General features: G+C 37.2%; 2 protein-coding genes across 2 annotated transcripts; both read right to left on the reverse strand.

Moving 5' to 3' along the window:
- Nucleotides 1-2,813: 2,813 nt before the first annotated feature.
- LOC121863020 (transmembrane protein 94-like) lies at nucleotides 2,814-11,355 on the reverse strand. The gene is made up of 6 exons (XM_042361476.1): nucleotides 11,334-11,355; nucleotides 9,780-9,886; nucleotides 9,300-9,446; nucleotides 8,855-8,991; nucleotides 8,386-8,579; nucleotides 2,814-3,039 (listed from the first exon to the last, which is right to left on the reverse strand). The coding sequence occupies exons 2-6, from the start codon at nucleotides 9,881-9,883 to the stop codon at nucleotides 3,034-3,036; spliced, it is 588 nt and encodes a 195-aa protein (XP_042217410.1). The 5' UTR covers nucleotides 9,884-9,886; nucleotides 11,334-11,355; the 3' UTR covers nucleotides 2,814-3,033.
- Nucleotides 11,356-16,275: 4,920 nt separating this feature from the next.
- Nucleotides 16,276-18,086, reverse strand: LOC121863021. The gene is made up of 4 exons (XM_042361477.1): nucleotides 18,003-18,086; nucleotides 17,174-17,283; nucleotides 16,691-16,794; nucleotides 16,276-16,562 (listed from the first exon to the last, which is right to left on the reverse strand). Exons 2-4 carry the CDS (start codon nucleotides 17,264-17,266, stop codon nucleotides 16,367-16,369), a joined length of 393 nt encoding a protein of 130 aa, XP_042217411.1. The 5' UTR covers nucleotides 17,267-17,283; nucleotides 18,003-18,086; the 3' UTR covers nucleotides 16,276-16,366.
- Between the last annotated feature and the right edge of the window lie 399 nt (nucleotides 18,087-18,485).

Here is an 18,485-nt window from a genome sequence, read left to right on the forward strand (position 1 = left end):
CAAGTGCACATAGCCTCAAAATGTACATGATATTGGTCAGATTACTGTTTTGTGATTGATGACAGTGTTTATCCAAGAAAAAAACAGTTTAAAACTTTGAATATACCCAACATATATTTTTAAGATATTTTGGATATATGTCTTGCCAATTACTTTTCAGGTTTTAGTTAGTTTGGAAGACCTCAACCTTGAAAGTTCAGTTGTGCCTGTTGGTGTGGTATGGTCAATAGCTGGAGCTATTCTTTATGCCTGTTACATGGTCTTCCTGAAGCACAAGGTTCCAACTGAAGATCGTATGGATTTTACTATGTTCTTTGGTAAGTGAATTAATTTCCTCTCCTTTCCCTTCTATCATCTCTCTCTCCTCTTCTTTGCACTCTTCCCTCCCCTCCCCCCATTCCATGCCCTTAGTACCCAGTTAGCTCTGGGAGATTTATTGATCAATCAGATATTGTTTTAATAATAATAAAAGCTGGCACTTTTGAGAAACAAAAGCTCCAATTCTTCCAAGTAATTCACTAGCGCTCAAAATTTCACAAGTCAAAGTTCTGAGAATAAAAAAATAAAAATAAAAATATAACAAAAATCACAAGAAGTGACAGTTCATTAATCCTTAAGTTGTATCACTTCCAAAACTCTTTTCAGGATCATGTGCTTTCAAAATAAAAGAAAGGTCTTAAGTTGTTTCTTAAAAGCCTCCACAGAAGTCAGCTGCTTCATGGATGCAGGCAAATGATTGTACAATCTGGGTGCGATATAGGAAAAGGATTGGGCCACAAAAGAGCATTTCCACAATGCTCTAGGTCAGAGGATTTAGTAGGTTGGACAATTACTTAGGCTCATCAAACATAAGTGCCTTAAAAGTCATTAGGCAGAGTTTGAACTTTTTTTCTTTCTTTAATTGGAAGCCAGTGCAATTCGATTAAGAATAGGGTAGTGGAAGTCCTCAGTAGGAGAGCACATGTAAGCCTGGCATCCTTTTTCACCACCCTGAACTTTTTTCACTAGATAATTAGGTAGGCAAACCCATAAAGAGTTAAAATAGTCAACCCAAGACAAAATAAGTGAATATAAGTGCCACAAGACACTGTCTATCTAAAAACTGTTTCACAGCCGATAGATTTTGAATATGAAAGTTGCAACTGAGTTTCTATGCTCTTTAACCTTTTAGCTGAATGAATTCTTCTGGCATTAGCAGATGCTTCCCCAAGGTATACTAGAGACTGTCAATTGATTGAAAATGTCCAAAGGAGGGCTACCAGACTGGGGCCTGCTCTACAGAACCTCAAATACTTAGAGAGATTAGAACGCCTGCAACTACCTAGCTTATACTACAGACGGGCGAGAGGCGACCTAATCGATGTGTATAAACACCTCAGGGGGCACTGCTTGGTCTAATGTACATACCTGGAGCTGGCGGACGTCCGCCTCACAAGGGGTCACAGCTCAAGGTTGAAGAAGCCACAAGTCCATAAAACTGTGAGGGCAAACATGTTTGGAGTGAGAATTGTGAATTCGAGGAACAATCTACCCGAGAGTGTTGTGACGGCACTGAGTGTGAGCTCATTTGAGACCAGATTTGACCAACATTGGAGCAGGTTCCGATATACTCAGGAGTCAGTGCATGCCCAGTATTCGCCAACAGTACATAACAGAGATGTGACCGACTGCCCAAGCTGCTAATGAGCCAATCAGTAGCAAAGAGGATAAAAGTAAAAATAAAATGAATATAGTACCTAAGTGTGGGGCTGCCCTCTAAAGGGTTAATCGAGATAGACTCTAAAATTCAGTTTTGAGTCAAAGTATACATTCCAAGATTATGAGCAGAATTGACAGGATTGAGTTGTACTTCTCCAAAGTTTAAAGAGCCAAAATCATCTGTGCTGTAACCCCTCCTATTTCCTTGGATGACGATAATCTCGGTGTTGCCATCATTCATCTTAGGTTTTCGTCTAGCCATCCATTTTTTAATATCAGACATCAAGAATTTCAATATCTCTCAATATCCTTGACATTTATCATTTGGACATAAAGCTGTGTATCATTGGCATAGAAATAGTAAGGCAACACCATGAACATCCTGTAGGTTATGTATATAAGCTACTGTGCCGAGTAGCAACCCTGTACATAAGCTACTGTGCCAAGTAGCAACCCTGTACATAAGCTACTGTGCCGAGTAGCATTTATATATATAATCACGTGGCAACACTGCACGTGTTATGTGGCAACATTGCCCCGAGGCTGCCATATGGCAAGGCAGCTTCAGTCTGACTGTGTGAGCCGTGCTTGGCACACGCTGGTCACCACTTGTATTTCTCTCATCCACAATAAACGGACTCAGTGTTACTCAGTGTTTCCCTAGCCATCACAGCATTCTTCAGGGCACACTAGTAACCTACACATCCAGCAAAATTACAAAACTACTGGTATGGACTGTAAACAGAAGTGGTCCCAAAACTGATCCCTGTGAGACGACAAACTGCAAAGGGACCGGGTCTGAAACGGTTCCACCAACTATCACACATTGAGATCACTCTGACAGATAAGACTCAAACAGTGAGAATGCATCATCATGGACACTGAATGACCAAAGATCCTGAAGCCATGCTGCAGAGAGATCCAGTAGGGCCAGGAGGGAGGACTTTTCTGTGCAAGTGTTTATTACCAAATCATTATGAATTCAACATAGGCAGTTTCAGTTGAATGATGCAACCTATAGGCTGACTGGACCAGATGGATCACTTGCTTCTCTCTAACAGAGAAAGTAACTAATCCAGCATAGTATGATCTCTGATGAAAATGAGACTCGAGACTGGATGACTATAATTTTACATATTTTCAGTATCAAGACCAGAAGTGGATGTAATAAAGCCTGTTTTTCAGATCACACAAAATTACCCTCTGAAAATCACATATATATGATTCTACAAATAAAGTCTGCAGTATGTTCATAAGAGAGTGATACCTTAATACATTTGTAAGATCACGACAACAAAGTCTTCTTCAAATCCTTGATATAGTGCAGAATGTTGTTCACCTCTGTAAGACAAAATGATGAAAGAGTGAGTTCTATTGTGTAACTTGGTTAAAAATAACTGAAAATTTCTCATCTAAAGAAACACAATCAAGGTCACATGATATCTTTGTCATAAAAACCTCAGGAAAAATCTGAGGCAAGCTGACCATTTGAAGTGGAACAAAGCATAGTAATTCCAGACCTTTGGCCCAACAGCCCATTCATAACTGTATATATTTTTTTCTGGTCACTGCCACATGAGGCCATTTGACTTCTGTAGTATACAATATTCAGCGTTGTGTGCCCACACTGAACAAACAACAGCCGTACGCACAGTCATATTATGTACTCTGATCTAGTACGGTCTGTTCACTGCCTGTGCTTCTCTCATTCAGCACTTCTACGATCCATACAAAGTGAACTTATAGAGGAGTCATTCCAACGAGAGTCATCTCGTACTGTAATTTTCTTTGCCACCTCTGGACAATAATGGTTTGAAATGGACTAGAAGACATCATTATGTAATATCAGCATCTCCTCAAAGAGCAAATCAGAGGAGTCGACCCAGTTCAAAGAATGATCAACTCCCTGATCCATCATGATCTGGTCAATGTTTTTATAGTTCTTGAAGGTAATACTTTAGCAATATAGCTGTACAGTAATATGAAATGATAACTTAACCACTCTCCTATTACATTTACCAGGTAGTCATAAGCTAATACAATTGTGTTGTCATTGAATTTCTAACTGTCACATCGTATTCATATGCCATACTTCAGTTACTTGGCAGGCATTGTATTTATTTCTTCATGGGAATTCACACCGTTAAACTGTCAGAACACAACACTAACACAAAGAGAGGATTCTTATTTTTCAGGGAGAGATAATTTTGCTTTATTCTGTACAAATTTATTGCCTTCAGTTGTTCGGGTGTGAATTATTAAAGTGTAATGATTTTAACTTCTTGAAATAAAACAAAATTTGTGGCACAGTTGGTGTAGGTACTGTAGATAGATAGGTTGAATGTATTGGTCTTTTTAATTTGTTTTCTTATTAATATTTTTTTTTCTCCAGGATTTGTGGGCTTTTTCAATACCATCATTCTGTGGCCCGGGTTCCCCCTGTTGGATGTTTTTGGATGGGAGACATTTCAGTTGCCAAATCTGCAACACCTGTTCTACATGTCTGTTAATGGCTTAGTAGGAACTGTCCTGTCTGAACTTCTTTGGCTTTGGTTAGTAATGCTTTATCAATTAAACCATTTATAACAAAGTATTGATATTGTCAATCTCATTTATGAAATTTGATTAATATGTCCAGAATTTTTATGGTTGGGCACTGATGACCATGACCTCTTTGAAATGTTGATTCCGGCCATTATCTCCCATATGTTTAAACCATAGATTATGATTATTGAAAAACCATCATAAAAAAGGAAAATAAAAAACTATAGGTACAGTAGCTAAAAGAAGTATCTGTACTTACTCTGTGTGAAACAATATGATACCTTAGGTTAGTTTATAATCATCTTGAGCCTGACTAGACAGTATGGCATCAAGTACTTTTTGAGAATGGACTCTGTGGTTTGAGGATGCTAGATTGTGTAAAGTGACAGGGAAAATGTAGAAGGATGTCTTTGAGCATTGTTGTGGAAGGGAACAATATCGCACAATGCATGTGTCTTAGCGGTTTAGAGGATGAGTGACAAAAGCGAACAGTGTGTGTGTGTATATGTTCTTGATTGTAGCCACTGTATCATAAAAGAGAAAAAGGATGTACCAAATAGGTGCTTACCTTTATACTTTATTTCTTGAAATAAAGTCTGAATTTGTTTCTAAATTGAAGTGTTTCAGAGAATATCATACATTCCTCTCTTAGCTGATAATGCAAGAAAAAATTTGTGCAGTAAAGATTCTTTTTTTTTTGAATTGTCTTCTTAGTTAACACCTTCTATAATTGTTTGACCTACATTGGAATTACTTGGGAATTGAAGGTGTTTTATTTTGCAGGGGATGCTTCCTTACTTCATCATTGATGGCTACTTTATCTTTGAGCTTAACTATTCCCTTGACAATGTTTGTGGACATCTGGCTCAAGGGCATCAAGTATTCACTGCTAATTTATATTGGTGCAATTCCCATGATGACATCTTTTATTGCTGTCTCACTTCTCACACATTATGAAAGCTGGGACCCATTGATGGATGGAATGAAATATCTTCATAGAAAGTGTTGGAGAAGAAACCACATGTACAGGTAAATTTAACTTTATATAATTTTCTTTGTACAGTTGTACCCCACTTAACGCGGTCAATTGAACCCAGAGGGTCCCGCGTTAAGTGAAATCCGCGTTAAGTGAACAACAGAACATATGGGATTAATTCCAATAGAAACCGGCCTGACCCCCAAACTCCACTTTTTGAAGGCACATACCTATGTTGTAGTAAAAATAACATCTTAATTTTATGATGGTACATGCACACAATTAATACTTAAGAGAAATACAGTCGCCAAGTTAATGTCCATTCAAATATTGGACTCAACTCCCTCCCTCTCTCACACTACACTCGCTGGCTCTTCCCTCTCAGAGAAATTTTTGGGGGAAAACCACTAAATTTTAATAAATAATACCTCAAACTAAAGTTAGGATAATACAATTGACATTGCTGGATTCCTTGTAAGACCAGGAATATTTTGAATATAAATGTCATATATTTTGCACAAAAGATAACATAGTTACCTAGAGAAAAATTTTTATCTAAAATTTGTATGTTTAATGAAAAATATATGATGTTTATATTCAAAATGATCACCAAATTATAAGAATTCCAGCAATGTAAATTATATTCTGACCGGGTAATTTGTATGAATTTTATGAGCTAAAACAAATATCTTCAGTTAATAAAAAAAAAATAATCTTCACAACACTATCTGTCAATCAAAGTACCCCACCTTGCCTACCCCCCTCTTCCAACCGCGCGGTCAGTCCCAACCCTCCCCCCCACCCCCCACCAATCCTCCCTTCCAGGGTTTTTAACATTTAGTATTAAATAATACCTCAGATTAAAGTTAGGATAATATAATTGACATTGCTGGATTCCTTGTAAGACCAGGAATATTTTGAATATAAATGTCATATATTTTGCACAAAAGATAACATAGTTAATTTGAGAAAAATTTTTATCTAAAATTTGTATGTCTAATGCAAAAATATGATGTTTATATTCAAAATGATCATCAAATTATAAGAATTCCAGCAATGTAAATTATATTCAGACCGGATAATTTGTATGAATTTTATGAGCTAAAACAAATATCTTCAGTTAATAAAAAAAAAATAATTCTTCACAGGGTAACAGATGGTCGGTCGGTCCCTCCCTCCCCCCCACCCCCCACCAACCGTCCCAAGGAGATGTGTGGGATAACCACTAAATTTTAATAAATAATACCTCAAACTAAAGTTAGGATAATATAATTGACATTGCTGGATTCCTTGTAAGACCAGGAATATTTTGAATATAAATGTCATATATTTTGCACAAAAGATAACATAGTTAATTTGAGAAAAATTTTTATCTAAAATTTGTATGTCTAATGCAAAAATATGATGTTTATATTCAAAATGATCACCAAATTATAAGAATTCCAGCAATGTAAATTATATTCTGGCCGGGTAATTTGTATGAATTTTATGAGCTAAAACAGGCAGTCAGGCAGGGTGGGGCAAATCTAAAAATAGCGTCTCGAGCCGGACACTCACCGCGTATATGTGGAAAAAATCCGTGTTAAGTGAAAGTTCAGCTCTGGCGAGGCACCGCGTATATGATAAAACGCGTTAAGTGAAACCGCGTTAGGCGGGGTAATACTGTAGTTGAAGCTGATGGTATACAATATTAAAGAAATATAAATTTTGAATTACAGTATAGATAATAGATGTACACTTAAGTTATATTTTTTCTCCAGATCTTGTAGAAAATATGATAAGTTTTTGTCTCGTAAATGTTATATTGCTTTTAATTTCTGCATATTGGCATCCATCCAAGTGTTTGCCTTGGATGAATCTGTATACTGTACAGGGGCCCCTGAATAATGAACGGGTTACATTTCAGGACCTGTTCATAAGTTGATTTATTCATAACTCAGAACCTTGTTAATAACGCAAAATAAAATATGAATAAAACACCCATCCTTATCTGTCAAATCATAAAATTTATAATGCCATAAGTAACAAATAATGTATGGAGGTGTGCTGCTGAACAAAGTAGTTTTACCTTGGGAAGTACAGTACCAGTGATTTTATTATGAGTAGTATTAGGATCACAATAATTCCATGCTTGTTGTTTGACATCATAAGATGGGTGTACAGTAGGGAGATGGTGATGGTTAGTTGTTGATCGGTGGTAAAGAGAATACGACATGCACGATTCTCAATAAATCATTTCTTACCATATTTTATGTTATGTACAGTACAGTACTCTTGTGAATGCAGTACTCTACTGCTGTGACGCCATCGTGGATGAAAATAGGCATACGTACTATAGTTAAAAAAGTCAATCTTTGCGATGTTCAGACCCTAGCCCTCTTTCCCATAAGAAGTTCAGTAAAGAATGATTCACAACTAATTGAGGTTTCAGGAACCTAATATCATTCTTTATCGAGGGTCCAGTAATGTATATTGACACCAGTGTAATTCATAAGTTGCTTGGCTATCTAAATACGTATCGTCAATTTATTGTCAAACGACATTTCTAATAGTATTACTCGTAACAGAATATGTACCATTGTTGCCACATGGTGCAGTATCTGAATTTTAAATAGTTTTATAGTGGTTTGATAACAAAGGTTTAAAGTACATTATATAAAGGATCAACAAACCATCCTTCTCCCTTATCTCAGTATGTTTATCGCTTCTCTGTGCTTGTTTGAGAAGAAAAGAAATCATTACAATACTCTAATGTGGCTTAGAAATAAAGAAATTATAAAACTAAAAAAAAAAAAAATTAAGAGCATGTGTGTGTATGTGTGGGAAGTGAACATATGTATTAAGGCATTGGGTCAGCTGGGTGACTGCCCGGCTGTACTGTGTCACGTGCATACTGTACCAGGAATACCCCAGTTATCGCAAGGGAGGCATTCCTAAAAGTCATTGAAAATAACGAAATTGTGAATATTGGGGCAATTTTCCCCCATAAGAATTAATTTGAATAAGGGGAGATGCTTTCTCAGCCAGCAACTTTCACCACATATATTTCAATAGATACTCCTCATTATCCAAGGCAATTACGGACCTTAGGCACCAGGGTTGCATCACTTGTGCATATACTGTAGTACCAGTAAATGTTAGGAATAAATAAAAATTATACTACTTACCTGCATGGGCCTACATCTAGCAGGAACTTTCTGTCCAGGTTTCATGAGTATAATATCCCCACGCACCAGGAGAGACCAAGGGAGGTTGACTGTGTTACCATCGCGACGAGTCCACTGGAGGGTGATGCAGGGGGAGAGGGGGGAGTGGAGGTGAGGATAGTTCTCGGCAGACCACAACACATTGCCGTGGTATTCTGAAAAAAAAAAATGGCACGCATGACACCAACGGAAACAAGCAAGAGTAAGTGACAAAGAAACCTCAAATACTGTAGTTAGGAGAGAACAGTGGTGGGTAGTGGTGTAATGATAAGTGTAGAAAGTTGCAGGAGAGTAGTGTCAAGGTCCTAGTATGAAACAACACACACACTGACGGTACTTTTGTGGGTAACTAAATAAAGAACAGTTTTAAAATTCACAGACAATGTTCGGATATTAATAAAAAACGTTACCGTAAGTCACAATGCTTTACCTTTAAGATCCTTTAAGACGTTGTGTGTGAGTCTTGGGACCTCTTTGTGCCTCAGCTGAGTGTCCCACCACACCAAGTACACGTTAAGAATTACTGCTAAGAAAATGAAGAAGGACTCGGCAGGAAGATGCTGGTACCTGATAATAATAATAAACATATTACATCATCTGTAAATCTAAACAGAACAAAATTCATCTTAAATTCTCTAATGGAAAAATTATTAAGGACATCAGAGTAGTTATCCTATCTGTCAACAAATGGTTGCTTTACTGCTACTGTATGTTTGCTTGTATTTACACTCATACCAAATCATAAGGTCATATATTTTTACCTATGTATGGAGAATATTACACCAGTCCACATTCTCAGGTCAATATATAGCACAGAAAGAATCAAAGGTAACTTCATATGCCTGTTGTATTTTATGGACCCATACTGTACACACCTGGGGTCATTACATGCAGCGAAGGCCACCAGCAGCACGATGCCTTCAACGATCAACGCTATCACTGATGTCCAATGAAACACAGAGAGACTACTCTTGTGGTGGAAGGCTTCATACAGAACACTCTTTGGTCCAAAACCTTTGTTCCTGAAATATAAAACATAATACAGTATCACCAAACATATGAGGTGTTTACAATAGCAAGGGCACATCACTGGGTTGCTCAATTTCCCATTTTCTGTGTCAGTCCATAGCATCATTGTCAGGCAATGTGGATACACCTCCAGCGTGGTACAATCCCATAAGAAACCAAGGGCAGAAAACATGCAGTACAGCCCGAATAATTGAACCGAGTTGAGATATTCGCACATACGCCCTGGTTAGTCTATACGCCTCATTTACAAGAAAGTACAGACTCCAATATGCCCCACAGGTTAATACTGTATTTCAAAATTAATTAATAATCTTTTCTACACTTACTTTTCAGCTTCTGTCTTCTGATATTCATCCAAAGCGATGGAGATGTCCTCATGCAAGAGACTGAGGGCCTCACTTGTGGGTAAGCCATCAGCACTGCAGGCCATTTCCTTCAAAACAAAAGGAAATATTCTACAACAACAACAACATTAAGCAACAAGTTTATAATCATTTTACCAAACCTGACATATAACACACAGGAATGAATGCTACTATCTGCCAGTATAACATCTCCCACCTCCTTTCTTTGTATTTCACTTGAATCAGTTTGTACACAACACAGACGATATATATAACAGTAGAAGAGCTGACGGAACGCTAAGTCATGAGGCCATCACCAGACTGTAATTCTTCTGCCAGATGTCTGTGAGGGATATTTTGCTGATTTTTTTTTAATACGGTACGACAGATGATATATCCAGGGTGAATAGACCACAGGTTCAAACTGACTGCCTTGGTGTATTAATCAATCAAGCCATGTGCGCTGATTAAGCAGATTGAGTATTGCTTTTGAAGACATATTCTGGACTTAGCTTCCTTGTCACACTGCCATCACCAAGTAACTGAACATTGCAGCGAGGATGACAATGAACAGAATGATCTATGTAAAAAAAAATATATATATCCACTAAAACTGCTTAAGAAATAGTCCTTTATTCTTGTACAGTATCCAACATTTCAAGTGTTACTCGACTGTATTAGTAATTCAGACTTTTTCGACATTTAATCGGTCATCTGAAGCTACCCAGAGTAACATTCAATTATAAATATAACTAAAAATAACAAAGTAAACACAAGCAACAAATAAATAAATTACACAGCTAAAAATTAATTTGGGTAAAAAAAATTCAAATAAAAATGACATTCAAGCGACTGATTATAGAGATAAATTATAAAAGAAAATAATATAAATAATCCACTAACACTATATTTTCATTGTTAAGAACCTAACCTAACCAAAAATGACCACAAGATTATTAGGTTAGATTTGGTTTTATTTGGGTTAGGTTAAAATATATTAAAATTGGTTAGGTTGGTTAGAATTACCTTTGGCTAGGTTAGTTTGGGTAATTTTAATATTTTAGGGGACAGGACAGGTCAAATAAGGCTAAACTATATCAAGAACTGGTCAAATAAGGTCAAATTATAAAAAAAACAGGTGAAATAAGGTCAAACTATATAAAACAGGTCAAATAAGGTCAAAATATGTCAAAAATAGGTTAAATAAGATCAAACTATATCAAGAACAGGTCAAATAACACAAACCCAGAAAGAACTTGACCTTAATATACACGTAAACAACATAACACTAACCCATTATACATAACTCATCTCCCTCGCTAAATAATACCCCCAAAACACACTCTTTCACATCATATACTTATTTAATCCCTCAATATACAAATAAATAATTATGTATTCACTCAAAAAGGTCAATTATTATACAAGCACAACAAGTCACCATTCGTATCTCATCTACAACTACGTAACTTTATTCTAGTTTTAAAATTAATTCAGGTTTAATTAGTGGTTTTAATATACGTTTTAGGACCTTACCTGATTGTTTATCACATGGTAAGGGGAGAGATAAAACTTGAATGGGAAATTTGGTCTGAGTTGTGAGGAGTGATCAGCTGTCCTCCTAAACACCACAAACAACCTAAAGAAACTAATTTAATGGTGATAACTTTTTTTTTCATTATTCATGTATCTAACGCACAGTTCTCTTATTTAAATATATAATTTTATATATATTTAATGGTTTTATTAAACTATTGAAGATATATATAAAGGTTGAAATTGTATTTAATAGTTACGTAAACTACAGTATGTTGGTGATTTAAATTCTTTTTCGTATTTCAGAAAAGATAAATAATACTGCTAGATATATAAACCGGTCTAATAAAATATATATAATTGAGATAAATATTCTTTATGTAACATTAAGATCTTAGGGTAATTTCAGTTTGGCATAATTGGCTTTATTTATGTCTCTCTGTACAGTAATGAATGAGGGACATTTATTCTCGCTAGAAGTGAAAGTAAGAACACCGTGTTCCCTTTCTCCCTTATTTTCTATTATCAAAAAAAATATTATGGAACTATAATATTTTATGTTAATATTCGTCCATTGGCTGTCCGCAAGATTTCAATTTTCAATATTACAGCTACAAAAAAAAATAAAACATACGACTTCATATCATTTCTTGTGCAAATCAATATTAACGGAACATTTCACAAAATTTCTAGGAGTAAATTTCTGTACCCGCCATGTTGCCAGTCACTTGTCTCCTCCTCTTCGCGACATGAAATGACATGACCTTCAGGTATCATAGCATTTGAATTGGCTGGCCAATCATATTGAAGCAGCAGAGTTGTCACATGTATGATAATTATCATACATGTATGATAACCACAAGGAAAGAAGAAAACACGAAGTTCCCAAGCGCTTTCGTGTAATTCACATCTTCAATTACACGAAAGCGCTTGGGAACTTCGTGTTTTCTTCTTTCCTTGTGGTTATCAGCATATAACTAGATCACGCGCACCTACAGTGATTTACTTGCATGTATGAGAGCTGTGCAACGAGCTTGCAGAGCCCCTGAAGCTCCTGTTTTGTAAATGCCTGGATGAACAAATGGTCCCCAGTGAATGGAAAGTGGCTTATGTGAGTCCTATCTTCAAGAAGGGCGATAGTCACTCCACGAACAACTATAGACCGGTGAGCCTGACCAGCATAATATGTAAAGTACTTGAGAGTATTATCAGAGATGCAGCGATGGAACATCTACTACGAAACAACCTTGTAAAAGATTGCCAACACGGTTTTATGCCGGGCGCTCTTGCTTAACACAATTGCTCAAGGTATTGGATATTTGGACCCATATTCTAGAACGGGGTGGTAATATCGACAATATTTACCTAGATTTTGCCAAGGCTTTCGACAGTGTACCCCACGAAAGGCTGAAAATCAAACTGGAAGGGTACGGAATTCGGGGAAATGTCCTAGCGTGGATAGAAGACTTTCTACATGACCGCAAGCAGTGTGTGGTGATTAATGGCACGAAATCGTCATCTGCACCTGTAACAAGTGGGGTACCACAGGGCAGTGTATTGGGCCCGCTGTTTTTGTTTGTTTCATAAATGACATGCCTGACGTTGTACACTCCTCCATACAAATGTTTGCCGATGATGGCAAGTTATTTCGGGAAATTAAGAACCAAGCGGACTGTGAAGAGCTGCAGAAGGACCTCTGTGGGCTCCAGGAATGGTCGAAGAAATGGCTGCTGAGATTCAATGTCACGAAGTGTAAGAGGATGCACCTGGGGCGTACCAACGGTAAGGAGGCGTATCATATGTCCCAACGGGATGAAGAAAATGCACTAATTGAGACTGTATGTGAGAAGGACCTAGGTGTGTATGTTGACAATGAGCTGAAGTTCTCGGGCCATTGTAAGAAGAAGGTAAATCAGGCAAATAAATTATTGGGTCTTATAAGAAGGTCGTTCAGATATCTAGACGGTCCGTCCCTCGTGACGATCTTCAGGAGTGAAGTGCTTCCCCATCTGGAGTACTGTCACCTCATCTGGTCCCCGAAATATGCTAGGGATTGTCAGTTGGTTGAAAATGTTCAAAGGAGGGCCACCAGACTGGTGCCTGCACTTCGGCACCTCAGCTACCCTGAGAGATTGGAGCGCCTGAACTTGCCTAGCTTATACTACAGATGGGCAAGGGGGGACCTAGTTGAGGTGTATAAGCATCTCAGGGGGGCACTACTCAGTTGAGTGTCCTTACTTGGAGCTGGCGGACGCTCGCCCCACAAGGGGTCACAGCTCAAGATTGAAGAAGCCGCAAGTCCAGAAAACCGTGAGGGCAAACTTTTTCGGAGTGAGGGTTGTAAACTCTTGGAACAATCTACCAGAGAGTGTTGTGACGGCACCGAGTGTGAGCTCTTTCAAGAGAAGACTTGACCAACACTGGAGCAGGTTCAGGTACATTCAGGAGCCGGTGCATGCCCAGTATTTGCCAACAGTGCGTGACAGAGACGTGACCGATCGCCCGGGCGGCTAGCGAGCCGATCTTTTGGTGAAGAATATAAATTAAAAGAGACGTGACCGATCGCCCAAGCGGCTAACAAGCCGATCAGTGGCGAAGAGGATAAAAGTAAAAAAAAGTAAAAGATAAATTCATCTTCGTCACGATGTACGATAACATTTTCTATTATCGTACGGTTTGTACGATAATTTTGGGTTGAATGTGAAAGAGTATTCAGCAAAATTATTCTCTTCAAAACCAAAGAAAGAAATAGTTTAAAAACTTAAACTGTAAATGGAGCTCTTTTCTCATCTGAGTGCCTCAAACGTTCAGGGTCATGAGTCAAATTTTTGCCCTCTGAAGATATTTTTTTAAGATATGCTTGCAGGTATATCTAATCACGCACAATTTTTTCACAACTTGACAGATGAGGTTCTTGAAGTAGAGGGCTAATGGTGATCACTGAAAATATATGTTTTAGTGTGGTCTTACTGAGTTATTAATCTTAAAGAGTTGGCACATTTAAGAATGATTTGAGTTTTATGTAAGTTACTGCTTACTCTTATAGAATGGCATTTACTGTATTCTTTTTTCCTGTAAATAAATTTTGTTTCTTTAATTACAGTGCAATCTTATATGATTTTCATTGCATGCCCTAGTTTTGACTCTGCAAAATAAAATTGGTAAATATATACCTGATTATGTACTGTGCACATCATTGTCATTCCTAAAAACCCCATTTAATTCATATTATGCTATATAACATTCAAATCCACCGCGCTTGTAGAACCTCAGAAAACGGGAAACATTGATAAAGGACAACTCACCTACTCAATGTTACTAGACCATGTGTTGTATTGTACCCAGGTATAGTTATATCATATTAATTGTATGTATTCATAGCATTAAGGAGAACTCAGGGTATGCATAAGATGAATGTTAAAGTCCAGTTGAGCCGGACTAGTGTACTGTAGGACTAAGTGTGGATCAGGGTTTGAACGTCATACTATTTACGTCTGTGAGAGTGTAGCGAACATAACTTCCACAGATATCATATGAAAATACATGAGAACAATGGTCTGGAAAAAGAATAAATGTATCAGAACTATGTGAGGTGTTGGAAGTGACCCAGAAACTATACTTGAAAGGAAATATCTTGTATGCGTCGGTATGAACTTAATACAGCTCGTATCCTCACGTGACATACACCCACGACAGGTACAGTGATCAGAGAATCTTATGTCTGTGTTCAAATAGTGCAATGTGTGAGAGGAGGATCCCTCATTACATGAAGAAAATTATAATGGGAAGTTTTCAATAAATAACCCGAGGTACACGTAATGATGATGCTTGGGAGTGCAATAACTAAAAAAATTATTTAATAATAACACACCATAATTCTACCGAAAAACGATAAATTTGAAGTTCCAGTACGATGATTCCTATTTAAAAATGTGGCACACTGTGAAGCAGCCGTCCACCGTGAACTTCGAATTTTTAAGGCTGGTGATGACACGCGAAAAGTGTTCTTTCCCTAATTTACCTGGTATTCAGCGAGTTTATGAGAACAACAGTGAAGCAATCCAAATATTTCAAGATGACGGTGTCTTACCAACATCAAGACTGTGTCCTACGTGTGGAAATTATTTACTTCTAAGAAAAGACGGAAATTCTGTTGTCTATAGCCATAAGCGTACCGTCCACCACAGGAGTAGGTTAGCTCCAAAAAAATGTTAGATTTTTTGTTGTAAATTAGCAGTTTCTGTTATAAATAAAAAAATTATGTTTTGCCCCCAAAACGCTAATTTGCACCAGAAATGAAGGTCAGATTTAAATAAAACACGCTGATACTAATTTTAATTAAGTTAGGGTGAAAATTGAAAGAAAATTGTAACATATGGAGTGATAACTAAAACATTTTTCTTTAATTTGAATTTGCCATTGTAGGTTATTTACAGTACATAAAACTTGGGTCAAATATTAATAAGGGTTATTTAGAAATATTATTTAGCGTTTAAATGACAGTTTTAGCCTTTGTTAAGTGATGACCTGTGCACGATGACTTGAGGACGATGACTTGTAGAATGTCGACTATGACTTATGGACGGTGATGATTTGAGTGGCTGCAAGAATGATGTCCAAACCCCGATTATCCCTCAAGGGACACTTTTTGTTGGGTTGTATGAGTAACAATGATAATTTATTTGATACTTTATGTTTTATAATCTACACTAAACAAACTCTTTACTGCTGGTTTGACCTAATTTATGGCCACAACTTGTAGATGTAATATTTGTATCCTTACCTCACTCGGTGTCCAGCTCGTCCAGTGTTGCTACTTTATTTGATTTTATATTTTTATTTAAACTTCCTCGACAGTTTGCTGGTGTCACTCTGTGCTTTAAGGTACAATTACCTGGTTCAGTGTTGTCGTTTGATCGATAGATTTATAGATAGACTGTTATATAGATAGATATTTATTCATTTAAATCGTCATACAAGCTGGGGCGGGCAAGTATGAACACTCGACTGAGTAATGTCCTCTACCTTACCATCTATTCACGTTTTGTTGTTTTGGCATCATTTTGTACGTCTCGTAAAGGCCAGATGAGAAACCTTAGTGATAATATGCCGACCACTAAGATCTGAGCGACCCAGAGAACAGTGGTGGGGGGAGTGAGGCCCAGTGTCCCACACAGGTACACTGCCACCACTGCCTCCATCACGTGGATTGTCATAACTGGTGTAAATCTGTAAAAAAATATGAGAATGTAAAAACAAAACACAAATGGTGAAGGAGTTAGTCATTCAATACATTTAAAGGCACAAATTATAAGTACAATTTGTATAAGAACAAATTTACTTAAGAAGGAACTTACACGAGCATCATGAAGGTGTTGTGCTCAGTACCCAGCCAGTGAAGAAACTGACCCAGTAACCCGAGGTGCTCATTCTTAAAGACTTCTGGACACTTCCACGTCAGCTGAAGGTACAATACACACAACAATTAACACTTATTTATACAAGACATTGAATATTAGGCCTTCGGTACACGAGGATATGGTGCGGCAGACTGTTTTCAGGTAGACTGTGTTAAATTGTCTTCAGTTACCAAATATAACGTCAGGTATGTAAGTGAGGTTCAGTCGCTCACAAAAGTCCTGTGTCGCCTCTCCTCCTGAACCACGAACCTCGAGATTAGAGACTCGTGAATCCGAAGCATTTATGGACAGAAAAATACATTAGTGTTTACTACTTCAGGTTCGCTAATCTGAATCTCGGAGCTCGTGTAACAACAGGGGAGGCGACCGGACCTCTGTGAGTGACTGTACAACTAGCTAACTACAGGTGTCTTGACTCACCGCCATCATGACGAGGCCTGAACCGATGAAGGCGATAATGCACGGGTGGACCAGAACAAAGTAGTGCGCACCTCCTCTCCCCTGGCTGGACATGACTACACTACCACACTCTATAGACGTAAACATCAACATAACTCGGAACAAACAATAAAAGTAATAAAAACAAACTTGAATAATATATTAGCTCACATATTACAATAAACATGTATGAAGGAAATAAAACATGTGTAAGAATTAATTAACGCAATTAGTAAGAATAATAGAATTTCCAACAAGCGTGAGAACACTACCATCTAGCGAGGAGAATGGCTAACCTAACCTAACCATACTAGGACGTTTTTATCGTCACAGGGAATAAACTAGGGTGTCCAATCTTCACGTCAGTCACATAGTACACTTTAGAACTTTAATATTCAGGATAATTTTACCCACCCCAATCCCAGCCACCGTGGAACATGACCATCTAAATGACTCTCAACTTTACATTAAAACCACCACCATCACCAAGTCACGTTCTCTGTCATTGAATATTTTATCAATCTATTTTATACTCATGATAATTTCTTAATTTCTTAATAAGTCTCTCCTGCGTTTGTGGTTTATTATCGTTTTATTTAATTATCAAGGTTGCGTATTTCTTTGGTGTTTTTTATTCGTCTATTTTCCGTAGGTAGTGTGTGGCGTCATAGGTAGAGTGGATGGTCAATTGTCTAGATCCACGGCTTTCTTATAAATATTACTTCTTATAATGTAGATATACTGTATATCAGGAACTATAATCACACACACACACTGGCATGAACAAATGGGAGAAATACACATAACTTACCAATTAAACACAGAACTAGGACGTGTTAACCTCACGCCACGGTGTCTCAGGGGTGACTGGCGTTCTTGTTTATTTTATTTGGTTTTAAACTTTAAAATATCCTCCTAAACAAAGTTGCCATCAACCACCAGAAATTTTCTCATAAAGTTAAATCCTCACGTAATCTCTATGGCAAAATCACCCTTATGCTTCATGAATCATTTTCATATAATATATAATATAATCACCATCATTATTATCTTTATTTATATTATTAATATATCTCATTTGTCTTATTATACATGTTTATATAATTTAGATAGATTCAGTAAAATCGTCATATAAGTTCACATTGATTCAGAATATATATAGAGAGAGCAGGTAGACAATGTATATAGTACAGGTATATAAACGATATACATAGTTACTGCAGGTATACATACCCATGTGCCAAGTTAGTATTATGTGGGGATTTTAATGAAATTGACACCACTGATATCCAGG

The sequence above is a fragment of the Homarus americanus genome, unplaced genomic scaffold (genome assembly GCF_018991925.1).
Source record: "Homarus americanus isolate GMGI-L3 unplaced genomic scaffold, GMGI_Hamer_2.0 scaffold55901, whole genome shotgun sequence".
Classification (NCBI taxonomy): domain Eukaryota; kingdom Metazoa; phylum Arthropoda; class Malacostraca; order Decapoda; family Nephropidae; genus Homarus; species Homarus americanus.

Bases quoted from the DNA above. Each gene is read 5' to 3' on its own strand.
- LOC121863020 (XM_042361476.1), bottom strand. From the start codon at position 9,883: ATGGCCTGCAGTGCTGATGGCTTACCCACAAGTGAGGCCCTCAGTCTC. The intron at 8,992-9,299 runs GTGTGTACAGTA...TATTATTATCAG, and splicing joins GCTGCATGTAATGACCCCAG to GTACCAGCATCTTCCTGCCG. The intron at 8,580-8,854 runs GTAAAGCATTGT...TTTTTTTTTCAG, and splicing joins CGTCTTAAAGGATCTTAAAG to AATACCACGGCAATGTGTTG.
- LOC121863021 (XM_042361477.1), bottom strand. From the start codon at position 17,266: ATGTCCAGCCAGGGGAGAGGAGGTGCGCACTACTTTGTTCTGGTCCAC. The intron at 16,795-17,173 runs GTGAGTCAAGAC...TTGTACCTTCAG, and splicing joins CAGGCCTCGTCATGATGGCG to CTGACGTGGAAGTGTCCAGA. The intron at 16,563-16,690 runs GTAAGTTCCTTC...ATTTTTTTACAG, and splicing joins AACACCTTCATGATGCTCGT to ATTTACACCAGTTATGACAA.